Source organism: Grampus griseus (genome assembly GCF_964374135.1).
Source record: "Grampus griseus genome assembly, chromosome: 9".
Taxonomy (NCBI): Eukaryota; Metazoa; Chordata; class Mammalia; order Artiodactyla; family Delphinidae; genus Grampus; species Grampus griseus.
In genome coordinates, this window is record NC_139003.1 from 92,597,881 (window position 1) to 92,609,997 (window position 12,117).

A 12,117-nucleotide genomic window follows, 5' to 3' on the forward strand; every position below is an offset into this window, starting at 1 on the left:
AAAGTGAGAGTGATCTTTCATAAAAGTTCTTCAGGGAAGACCTCTCTAATAAGGAGACATTTCAGTGCAGAGTTGGAGGATGTGAGGGAGTGAGGTATGTACATATATGGAGTGAAATAGAGTGTTCCAGGTTGCTGGAGAAGCAAGCAAAATATATGGGATTTGGAGACAGTTATGTAGCTCCTCATATAACCTTTATTATCCAACAGTAAGCACCAGGACTGAGGAGAGCAGGATAAAATATTTTTATGTTCTTTTCTTTTAAAAATATTTATTTATTTATTTGGCTGCGCTGGGTCTTTGTTGCGGCATGCGGGATCTAGTTCCCTGACCAGAGATTGAACCTGGGCCCCCTACATTGGGAATATGGAGTCTTAACCACTGGACCACCAGGGAAGTCCCTTTATGTTCTTTTAATTTTTGCTGATGGCAACAAAAAGTGACACCTTCACCTTCTCTTTGTAATCCTAAAAAGCACTGGCAGGAGATGTATTAATTCTATTTATGTTCAAAATTTAAATTATCATTTATATTTTCTTTGCATACTTGAAAAAATATGTAAATAGAACCTAGGGAGACATTGTTTTGTTTTACTTTGTATATTGTTTTGTATACAGCAGGAGTAGCAAGTACCTATTGGAGTCTGGAAGGTCAGTTAATGATTGAATCAGACTGAAGCATAAAGGATTAAGGAGGGGTGTAGAGTGCGGCAAATTGGAGAATTTATGCCGTGTGTAAAGGGAAGAACTATTACTCAACTCTAATTGATTATTGCCATGTGAGGATGTGAGCCGAGTTTTGAATGTATTTTCTGGTTTTTCAAGAAAAGCCAGAAATTTGTATATTATGTGCTATCTCCTGATCTTTAAATGTTGGAAACTAAGTAAATACATTTCAAAACACTCTTCAGGCCAGACAAAACATTTGTACAATGGGGATCTGGCCCACGAGTCACCAGTTTGCAACCTTCTGGGGTATAACACCATAATTAAATTTTACAGCCTCCTTCAAGGGATAGTGTAGACCTAATAGTAACAAAATGCTGTAGGATTTCTGGATACAGATGGTTTTAACACACTATTGTACTGTTGCTCTCCCTGGGTGGTGCTGAATATGTCTATTCTTGTTGTCTTAGGGTATGGTCAGACAGGTCCACTGTCTCAGCGAGCTGGGTACGATGCTGTTGCCTCTGCTATTTCTGGTCTGATGCACATCACAGGGCCTGAGGTAGGTATCCTTCTTTAGAATATTCATATTTTTCCCCCTATTTATTCCAAAGAGATTTTCATCTTTACTAACCCCATAGGCTTAAACATGAGTTAATTTTAGGAAAAAACCACGGAAAGTGAATGATGTTAAAAATGGAAATGTTTATTATGAATGTACTTGAGGCTTAATGTCATTATGGCCCCATGGAAAAGAACAACCTTTTTAGCAAGAAGCAATAGATCAAGTGGAGAACACATTTTCCATATGTATTATATCATTCAAGCTTAGTAAAGGCACCTTTGTGTGACTTAGGAATATTCCTCGTGTGAAGTAGAATGGCTGACTAGACTAGTCCGCGGATGTCCATTTCTACCAGAGTACTTTCATTTGATGTATATACATAGTGGAGGGTTTCTTTTTCCCTCTGGAGTATTATAAGTGGTTGTTTATTTTAAAATTTGTTACTTAATGCTCGGACATAGTTGTGTCTGATTGTTAATGCATTAGATTCTGACAGTGAAAGAATTATTTGATTTTATAACCACATTCCTTCTCCATTGGTGATAGGAAGTTCCCCAAAAGTATATAGAGGACCAAAATGTGGATGGTTAGATCAAAGACTCTTAGAAAATGGACTCTTGGGGAAAACTAAGCATGCCGTTTAATAAAGTAAAAAAAAAGTGTGAAAGCTTAGTAAATAAAAATACTAAAAAAATCCACTTCCAAAACAAATTAGATTGATAGCCTTAAAAAACTTTTTGCAGTAGGTATTCCTTCCCTGAACCACTTTCTTCAGTTAATTCTTCAGGAAATATTGCTGCAGTGTTGGGATAAAATGAGGCAGAATGACCTCAAGTCTTTTTTTTTTTTTTTTTTTTTACAGATTTTACTTCTTTTTATTATTTTAGAGTAGGTGTTGGGATTTCAGTGACTTAAAATATATGGTCTTTTGTACTTTCTTTGTTTCATTTTCACAAGTCTTAGAAAGAATGTGTGTGGCTTTTCCTTACAATATTCAAGGGCACCAATTTTCTTTCTGTCCATTGAGAGAATGAAGCATGGATATATCTCTTTGCTCTTTCCCATAGAGATACTTATATGGTCAAGACATTATTTTTGTGAGTGGGTGGTTTTATTTAATAGCATTGTACTCAATTGTGAGTATGTGAAAAGATATGAGATATCTTTTCTCATAAGATAAGATATATAAATTTGTATATTCAAATATTAAAATGAATTAACTCAAAAACACCTGAGGTAGATGAGGTCAAAGCTTACTCCTTTAGTACACACACAGCGTGTGCTCAACCATATTATTTATCAGTCAGTAACTCGCCTCTTGTATTATCCCCAGGAGATTTTTGTTCTGGTTAACAAATAACAACAACACTAATTGCATGCTTACTATGTGCCAAGCATTATTTTAGGTACTTCACGTGTATTACATTAAATAAACTCGGCTTCTTTCACACGGACACATCTCTCACTTCTCAATTCATCCACCCAATGAATGGTTATTGTACATATACAGAGGGAATCCTCTGTATGCTGGCTACGATGGCAGTTACTGGGAATTAAACAGGCAACAGGTAGGCACAGTCCTTAAATGGAGAAGACAAACATTAACAGAAAAGAAATATTAAACAAGTAAAAAGAGCTCTAAAGAAGAGTACAGGATGCTACTGACGTATATAACAGTGTGCCTCAGGCCATTTTAATACTTCCAGAGATTCTACAAAATGTGGTTTGACAGCAAAGGATAAAAGCAGCCTGAAGAGAATCAGCCCATGCTGGGAATCCCCCTTTAAGGAGTTGTTTCCCCCTGATACCAGCAGTATATGACAGTTCACCAAGCCTCTCAGCAGAAGTTCCACAGGAGGGATCACTTCTGAGAGCCCTGGCTGATATTTTTAACCAGCTAATGCAGATGCACTGTTGCGAGTTATATCATGTTGCGTATGAAGTTTTATCTACCTGCCCAGCTGTGTATTTGTGCTGTAGCATAACTCCATGTTGTCAGATGACTGATCGGAACCCAGGCTTCCTCACCCTATTCAGTGCAGCCTAATGTTGTCAGGATGGTTGGTCAGGAAAGGCTTCTCTGGGGGCCAGATATTTAAGGTGGGATGCAGTTAAGCACTAACCTGGTGACTCTAGGGCAACACCATGCATGACATCTAAATGCTGGAGAGTGTGGTGGGTTTGAGGAGCTAGTCTCATTGGATTATTGTGAGCTAGCAAAGAAGGGGAAGAGTGAGGTTGGAGATGCAGGGAACTTATTGTTTATGGACCTACTATATTAGTTAAGAGTTTGAAGAGACGGAAAGATACATTATCATATATACATATTTTTTAGTGATGATCTAATATATTTCTGCCTGGAAAATGAGTGATGTTCCCAAAGTATAGACTATTATTATGATGAGAAAACTCAAAATGCATGGTTTTTCTATAGTGGACTCATAATATTATTTTTATCCCAAAGGGGCATCAGCTAAATGTGTAATATAGGATAAAATCTATGAAAGTAGTCTTTATGATGAGATTTAAGCAAACTAGTTACAGTTACCTCCAACTAAATCTAAAATCTAGCCTTTTAGGTAATGCTGTGGTATTGTTGGATAAAATTCAGATTTGATAACGGAGAAAAGAGAACTGACGTTGAGTACCTACACTGTGCTAGACCCATGCTTGATGTTTTCCGTCTGCTTTTATGTTTTCATTCTTACATTGATCCTTCCAGGTGTAGGTATTGATAAATTCTGTAACTGAAGCTTAAGGGCTTAGGTAACTTGTACAGGGTGCCCAGGTATGTAAAATGCTAAAGCCATACTTTGAACCCAGTCTGCTTTACATCTTCTAGCTATATATAGTACCTTCTGTACTATAGCCACTCTCCATGCTGCCTGAAGAATGAAGCCTGATTTTTATTGTATTTGCATCTTGCTTATGCTTGCTATTGATACGATATGTTGCACTGTAGTGAATAGACCATTTGGTGGAGTGAGAAAGCAGTCAACTAAGAGTCTGGAGGCCTGGCTGTATCTCATTCACTCCTGTGTAATGTTTACCTGGCTGCCTAAAAGGGGCACCAGGAGGGCATAAGCCTCATAAGACCATGGTCTTTGCTTGCTCACTGCGGTATCTCATTGCCTAGAACAGAGCCTGGCACTTTCTAAGCACTCAATAAATAAATGCTGAATGAATGAATAAATGAATACTTGGCACTGTGCTATGTGATCTGGAACATATCGTATAGCTTCTCTCTTTCGATGAAGTGCATCTGGAAGTGATGTTCACACAGCTCCTCTTCCAGATATTGTAAAGAGAAAATAAATGTCTTTTATAGAATGTAAAAGTATAAACATGTATAATGTAATGTATTACCCATAAGAGTCAGCAGTTTCTTGGTATATCTGTAGATTCCTCAGCTCCACCCTCAGAGATACTGATTTGTGGGTAGAGCCCACAAATATGCATATTTAATGATGGCCCCAAGCGCTTCTGATGGAGATGGTTGCGGATCGCACTTGGAAACATTATGAGAGGTGTTATTATTAAAAATCCCTTTGCATAGACTCTGACAGAAGTTAATGACTTGTTAAGGTCTATATATTATGTTTAAATTAGAATCTTGTGCTCCAAATAAAATTATGTTCCATTATTTTTTATGTTCATGGCTCTATGCTAACCAGTTATTACTCAAAAGGGATATCATCTATCTATCTATCTGTCTATCATCTATCTAATTTTTTTAATGCATAGGGAATATGGAGAGGGTATTGAGAATGAAACCAATGAGTATGAGAGATTCTGGAAAGTAAATGACTCAGACATATGTAATACATGTTCTAAGTAATAATTCACCTTACATTTAAACATCAAGAATTATATCAATCAATGAAAAAGATGTATTGACCATATGTGAATAGTATTGTTTTACATACCATAAAGAATTTAATAAGTTACTCTATAAGTAATAATTTGATTGACTAGATTAGATACATACTCATGGAAAGTTAGAAAATGATAGAAAACTGCATAAAATTAAGTGGAACATTATGTAGCAGGCAATATAGAGAACTGTAAGAGTTTCTAATCCTTTCTTGGGAATAAACAGCCTTTGAAAGCCCTTGAGTTTCATGATCCTAGAGGCCTGGGGCTGGGGAATGTGTGTGTATGTGTGTGGGTGAGTGTTTGGGTGTGTGTGTGTCTGCATATGTGATGCTGACAATGAGGTAAGTTTTTTGCAAGCAGCCAAGAGGGGTAGATGTGTGAGGGCAAGGGGGTATGGTGCCAGTTGTCAGCTATTTCTGTGAGAACTTCCAGGGTAGGGAAAGCCTCTTATTCAACTTTATGTCCTTGTGCCCCGTATAACAGATACTCTTCAAATTTTTTTAAAATTTAATTAATAAAATCTTCAAAATCTAATTTATGGCCTACATGGAATCTGTTGGAGAGAAATTACTATAACTTACTACAAGTAAAATATAAATGTGGCTCAGAGTGGGATTTCAGAAAAGTGGTGGGATTTGAGTTGAATGGTACCTGGAAAGGTGAATAGGATTCAGATGGATTGAGGCATTCCTAGTAGAGATCGCAGAGTGAACACAGATAGGGAAGTAGAAAGGAATCAGGCATACCTAGAGAAGAGCAATAGGCCAGCCATGGAAGAGCTGAGAGTTAAAGTTTCAGAGTACTGGGGGAAACTTGATTAAGGCCATGCTTTGGAAAGTCTTCAAGGTCAAGCAAAGAAATTGAAATGTTATTTGCTCACAGTGAAGTTAGGGAGGTTTTTCAGAAGGGGAGTGACATGATGAAAGCTGTGCTTCCTAAGATTAGTTTGGTCCATATGTGCAGGATGGATTACATCAAGTTTACAAGCGATGCTTCTTAGATATTTATCTCCCCCTTTAAAAACTAAGGACACACAAACAATTACACAAAAGGAAAATAGTCCTACATTGCTATCCAAAGGCACTGTATTGTATTTAGTTTGTATTTTTGAAGAGGTAATACATTCACATAATGCTAAATCTACAAGAAACAAGTATGTTGACTATATAATTTATCATACAAATCAGGACTCTTTTAAGAGTGAAAGAGAGCTCTCTATATAATAACCAGGTTTGTCTTTGTCACTCTGTATCTGAGTTTACAATGTAAATCTCCTTCCCTCTGTCCTCAATTCACCTGCTTCTCAGAGACAGTCAGTGGTATCACTTTTCTTTTGCATCCTTTCAGAGATGTTCTACTGAAAAACAAGCACAATAGTCTTCCCCCATCTTTTTTTTTTTTAATAAGTGGTTCTTTTTAAAAAAATATTTATTTATTTTATTTTTGGCTGCATGGGGTCTCAGTTGCAGGACGTGGGATCTTTATTGAGGCATGCGGGATCTTTCGTTGTGGTGTGTGGGCTCCTCTCTAGTTGTGGCGTGCGGGCTGTCTAGTTGTGGTGTGCGGGATCCAGAGCACATGGGCTCTGTAGCTGTGGCACGTAGGCTCTCTAGTTGTGGCTCACTTGCTCAGTAGTTGAGGCGCACAGGCTTAGTTGCTCTGCGGCATGTGAGATCTTAGTTCCCCGACCAGGGATCGAACCTGCGTCCCCTGCATTGGAAGGCGGGTTCTCAACCACTGGACCACCAGGGAAGTCCCTAACCTACTTATTTCTTATGTCATTTCTGAGCTTGAGGTATCCTGTGCTCTAGCAATGGTTTTCATCTGTGGATAGTAATCTTCACTCCACTCCAGGGGAGTTTTAAAATGATGTGTGGGATGGTTGTGTTGTACTGGTATTTAGTGCTTGGGGTAGGGATGAGTAAACATCCTTAAGGTATGGGACAGCTCATGAATCTAGAATGTCACCTCCAAAATGCCAGTAGTGCCCCTATTGAAAGCCTTAACTAGATACACAGGACTTTTGGTCATCTCTTATGACTTGGTTTTTTTCTTAGCTTCCTTAGGGAAAATTTGCCACTTCTTTCTCTATGCGCCAATGTAATTTTCATTATGTTGCTTATTGTATGTTGATCTGTCTCTGACTTTGGAATGTAAGTGCCTGAATTCAGGGAGTGTCTTTGGGATATTTTTGTATATCCCTAGAGTATAACACAGATCCACTACAGAGTTGGTGCTCATTGATTATTTGTTATATATGAATTTGGAATCTTTAAGGATTCAACTTCAGTTTGATAATAACAGGTTGATACATGTAGCAATAGCTATAGCATTTGAGATTCCTTTTGGAGTTCTTTAACGAACATACTTAAAAATAAAAGGAGAGTCTTCTATTGGGTGGGACATTTCATATAAGCCTCATACTCAGAAAATGTGAATAGGGAATTTTTGGGTTATGACTGGAAAAATATGGTAAAAAATATTTGGAAAAAACATTCAGCTTGAGGTAATGATTAAAAGTCATTTAAACAAGTTTTTTCCTAATGTTTTTGCTTTCTGAATCTTATGAAAGAAAATACCTCCCCCTCTTTTTTTTTTTCTATCTCAGTAAGTGGTTACTTTTGAGAGCATTGTGTTCGTTTTGAGTCATCATGCTTTGAAAAAGTGTTATAATCAGAGAAAATCCTAAAAAGAATGGCCAAAATTATCCCAGGGATATAAATAGTTTCTTCAATGAGAAAGTCTATAGGGACTGGATTTGTTTGCCATAGATAAGGCAAAGAAATGATTTGAGTGCCGTTTTCATCTGTTTTGGGGAGGATGTGGAAAGTTGTTTTTATTGTTCATAGAACAATGAATAAGAGAAAATGAGCCCATATCAGAGAAGATATTTTAGTTAGCTAAATGAAGAGCTTTTTGACCATCAGGATATTGAACCTTGCCATGCATGAAGAAACAGGTCATGTGGTTTCTGTTAGCATGGCGGAGAGAAAGATCCTGTCCTGGCTTGAAATCCCAGTCCCACATGACATCTCTGAACCTTGTTTTTCTCATTTGTAAAAATGAGAGTACTAACACACATCTTGGAAAATGTACTCAGATTAAATGAGATAATGTGTAGGCAAACACCTGGGAAATAGTGCTAGTTCCTTTTCCCTTTCTGGTGCATGCCTGGCATGTATTAGATACTCAATAACTGCTCTGTTTCCTCTGGAGATCTTTAAGGAGAGAGGGATAAGCATCTTCCTGGATGATTTAGAAATTTACCTGCCTAAAGGCAGGAAGTTGGACCAAATGATCCTTAGAGAGTTTTTCAGCTTTAGGAGTCTTTATGTACTGTTTTATTTTGGAAATTAGCACAATAGAATTTCTTTCTCTTTTTTAAAAGCTCTTTTGTAGGAAAGATTGGCTAGTCAAGGATGTAGTGTTTAACTCATACTGTCATTTTACACAGTAAAAAGGAAAATGCAGAGTGTCTTGAGTGGCTGTTTGAACCGCAGAGACTTTTGATGGAAAGTTAATGAGAGCTTAAATTCTGAGTTAGTAACTTCTCTAGGAGATTGGACTGCATGGCAAATCACAATGTGTATTCTACACTCAAGCATTTTTATCTAAGTAAAATCAGGGTAAAGGGACTGTAAAGGAGGAGATTAAAGGGGTCCCTGAAAGGGCAATGTGCAGCTTTGAAGAAATAAAGGGAAATAAGGTTTAGCTCAGTTAGTCTTAGTTCTGAACCATGTTCTTCTCACCCATGTTGCCCCCTGGACTGGCTGTCGAGAACCATAACCCTGTTTAGTTGTAACTGAGGAATAGTTTCCACGTTAACTTTTGAGAAAATAGTTTAATTTCTGTCTTTCATTGCATGTTCAAGGAGGAGGAGACTTCTGCACTTTTGGCCGGAAAAGTTCTAAAATATTAGGAGGATTAATATTTAAATCTGTGTAAAAACGATGCCTTTAAGTAGAGTCAGACGTACTTTTAGTCATCTCTAAGTCATTCTTTTTATAGATTGAGGATAAGCAAGTGCAGAAATAATAAATACTTGGCCTGAAGTCATAGTCACTGGAAAAGAACTTTGAACTTTTAATAAAGCTTACATTTGTGCTAGTAAATCATAATCCCTGTCCTGAGGGATAAGAAATGTTGAGAAACTTTTCACTACAGAACTATGGGATGTACTCCTACAAAACTTTCAGAGCCTGATTGAATTAAGGATTTTCAGGTTTAGGCACACTGATTCCGATTTTACTATATACCAGAAGTCTTTAGAATTGCTTAGACAACTCTAAATGATACATAAATTCCCATGTCTTAGACCTAATGAAACAAACCTGGGATGGTGTTACTTGTATATCTGTATTCTTCAAAAGCTTTCTGAGAGATTCTGATAATCCACCTGGTTTTGGAATCACTGGTTTAAGTAATAAGAGGTACTGTTAATACTTGGTGAAAAAAGGGCATGTGGTTTCTGTTTCTATCCTCCATCCATTGCATTCTGGCTTCCATAGCCCCCTCACCAATGAAATTGCTCTTGGGAGGGTTACCAGTGACCTCTTAATTGGAAACTACAGCGGATACTTTTCCTTTCTGTTTATTTATTTATTTTTTACAGTAGGTCCTTATTGGTTATCTATTTTAAATATAGCAGTGTGTACATGTCAATCTCAAACTCCCAATCTATTCCTCCCACCACGTCTCCCCCCCCAGTAACCATAAGTTCATTCTCGAAGTCTGTGAGTCTGTTCTGTAAATAAGGTCATTTGTATCATTTTTCTTTTAGATTACACATATAAGCGATATCATGTATTTGTCTTCCTCTGTCTGACTTACTTCACTTTTCCTTTCTTATCTCACTTTGTGACAGTAGACAGTGTTGGCCACCTACCCCTCCTCGATGCTCTTTTCCTCCTTGTCTCCCGTAATATGTCTTTCCTGGTTTTCCTCCCACATAGCTGTTCTCTCCTTCTCAGTCTTCTTCATGGCCTCCTTTTCCTCAGCCTGCTTTTAAAGTAATGATTGTGCCCAGAATTCTGTGCTTTGACCTCATCTATTGTTTTTACTCTTTTATACTCTCTAATAAGGCAGCCATTAGCCACATGGGACTGTTAAGCATTTGAAATGCGTCAAGTTTGAATTGAGATGTGCTGTAAGTGTAAAAAGTACAATGGATTTCAAAGACATATGAAAAAGAACATGTAAAATTTCTCATTAATAATTTTAAAAATTGATTACATTTTGAAATGATAATATTTTAGATACATTGTATTAAATGAAATATATTACTAAAATTACACTGGTTTCCTTTTACTTTTTTTTTAGCATGGCTAGTAAAATTTTTAAAATTACATATGTAGTTTTTATTTCGCTCACCTTATATTTCTGTTGGGTAGCACTGTTCAATATGTTCTTCCTAGATAATATCTCAAACCTAGCGTGGTTCTAACTACCATACATAATGTTTTGGCTCTCAAATTTATATCTTTCACCCAGTTCTTTTTCCCTTGGGTTTTAGGTTGGTATATTCAACTCTTGATTGGATATACTCCTTAAACTGAACAAACAAAAAACCAGTTCAGCAGACTTATTTTTCTTTTCCTTTGTCCTATCTCAATTGAACTATTAACCCAAACCCAGAAACTTAAACTTCTGTCCAAACATTCACTAAGTCTGGGTTCTGTGTTCTAACTCTTGTGACCATTTGTTCCGTCTTCTCATTCCTACTGCTGTTGACTTAGTTTGGCCTCTGATCTTTTTCATGAATAATTGCAGTAATTTTCTACTTGGTTCCCTGCCTCAACTCTCAAACCTTATGATTCTTATGACTCCTCTCTAATCTACAAAGTGATGCCAGTGATATTTAATTTGTATTCAATAAAACTGACCTTGGAACTTTATTTTTCTGGAAACCTTTCAGTTATTTCCTATCATAGTTAGAGAAGCAAATAAACAAATAAACCTAACCTCATTAGATATATAATATCAGGCCTTCATGATTTGTCTTTGGTTTCTATCCAGCCTCATTTCTTTCTTTTTTTTTTAATTTTTAAATTTTATTTTATTTATTTTTTTATACATGAGGTTCTTATTAGTTATCCATTTTCTACATATTAGTGTATACATGTCAATCCCAATCTCCCAATTCATCACACCACCACCATCCCTGCCTGCTACTTTCCCCCCTTAGTGTCCATACATTTGTTCTCTACATCTGTGTCTCTATTTCTGCCCTGCAAACCAGTTCATCTGTACCATTTTTCTAGGTTCCACATATATGCGTTAATATATGATATTTGTTTTTCTCCTTCTGACTTTACTTCACTCTGTATTACAGTTTCTAGATCCATCCATGTCTCTACAAATAACCCCATTTCATTCCTTTTTATGGCTGAGTAATATTCCATTGTATATATGTACCACATCTTCTTTATCCATTTGTCTGTCGATGGGCATTTAGGTTGCCTCCATGACCTGGCTATTGTAAATAGTGCTGCAATGAACATTGGGGTACATGTGTCTTTTTGAATTATGGTTTACTCAGGGTATATGCCCAGTAGTAGGATTGCTGGGTTGTATGGTAATTCTATTTTTAGTTTTTTAAGGAACCTCCATACTGTTCTCCATAGTGGCTGTCTCAATTTACATTCCCACCAACAGTGCAAGAGGGTTCCCTTTTCTCCACACCCTCTCCAGCATTTGTTGTTTGTAGATTTTCTGATGATGCCCATTCTAACTGGTGTGAGGTGATATACCTCGTTGTAGTTTTGATTTGCATTTCTCTAATAATTAGTGATGTTGAGCATCCTTTCATGTGCTTCTTGGCTATCTGTATGTCTTCTTTGGAGAAATGTCTATTTAGGTCTTCTGCCCATTTTTGGATTGGGTTGTTTGTTTTTTTAATATTGCGCTGCATGAGCTGTTTATATATCTTGGAGATTAATCCTTTGTCGGTTGATTTGTTTGCAAATATTTTCTCCCATTCTGAGGGTTGTCTTTTCGTCTTGTTTGTAGTTT

The 12,117-nt window shown here is 36.9% G+C and overlaps 1 protein-coding gene across 2 annotated transcripts in view; it reads left to right on the forward strand.

The window, feature by feature from the left end:
• Positions 1–12,117, forward strand: part of SUGCT (succinyl-CoA:glutarate-CoA transferase) — a 683,669-nt gene that overhangs the window by 65,901 nt on the left and 605,651 nt on the right. For both annotated transcript variants that reach the window (XM_082662115.1, XM_082662116.1), the window contains one exon: positions 1,136–1,227. In XM_082662115.1, the coding sequence (XP_082518241.1) occupies positions 1,136–1,227 (92 nt within the window). The remainder of the gene's footprint in view (positions 1–1,135; positions 1,228–12,117) is intronic.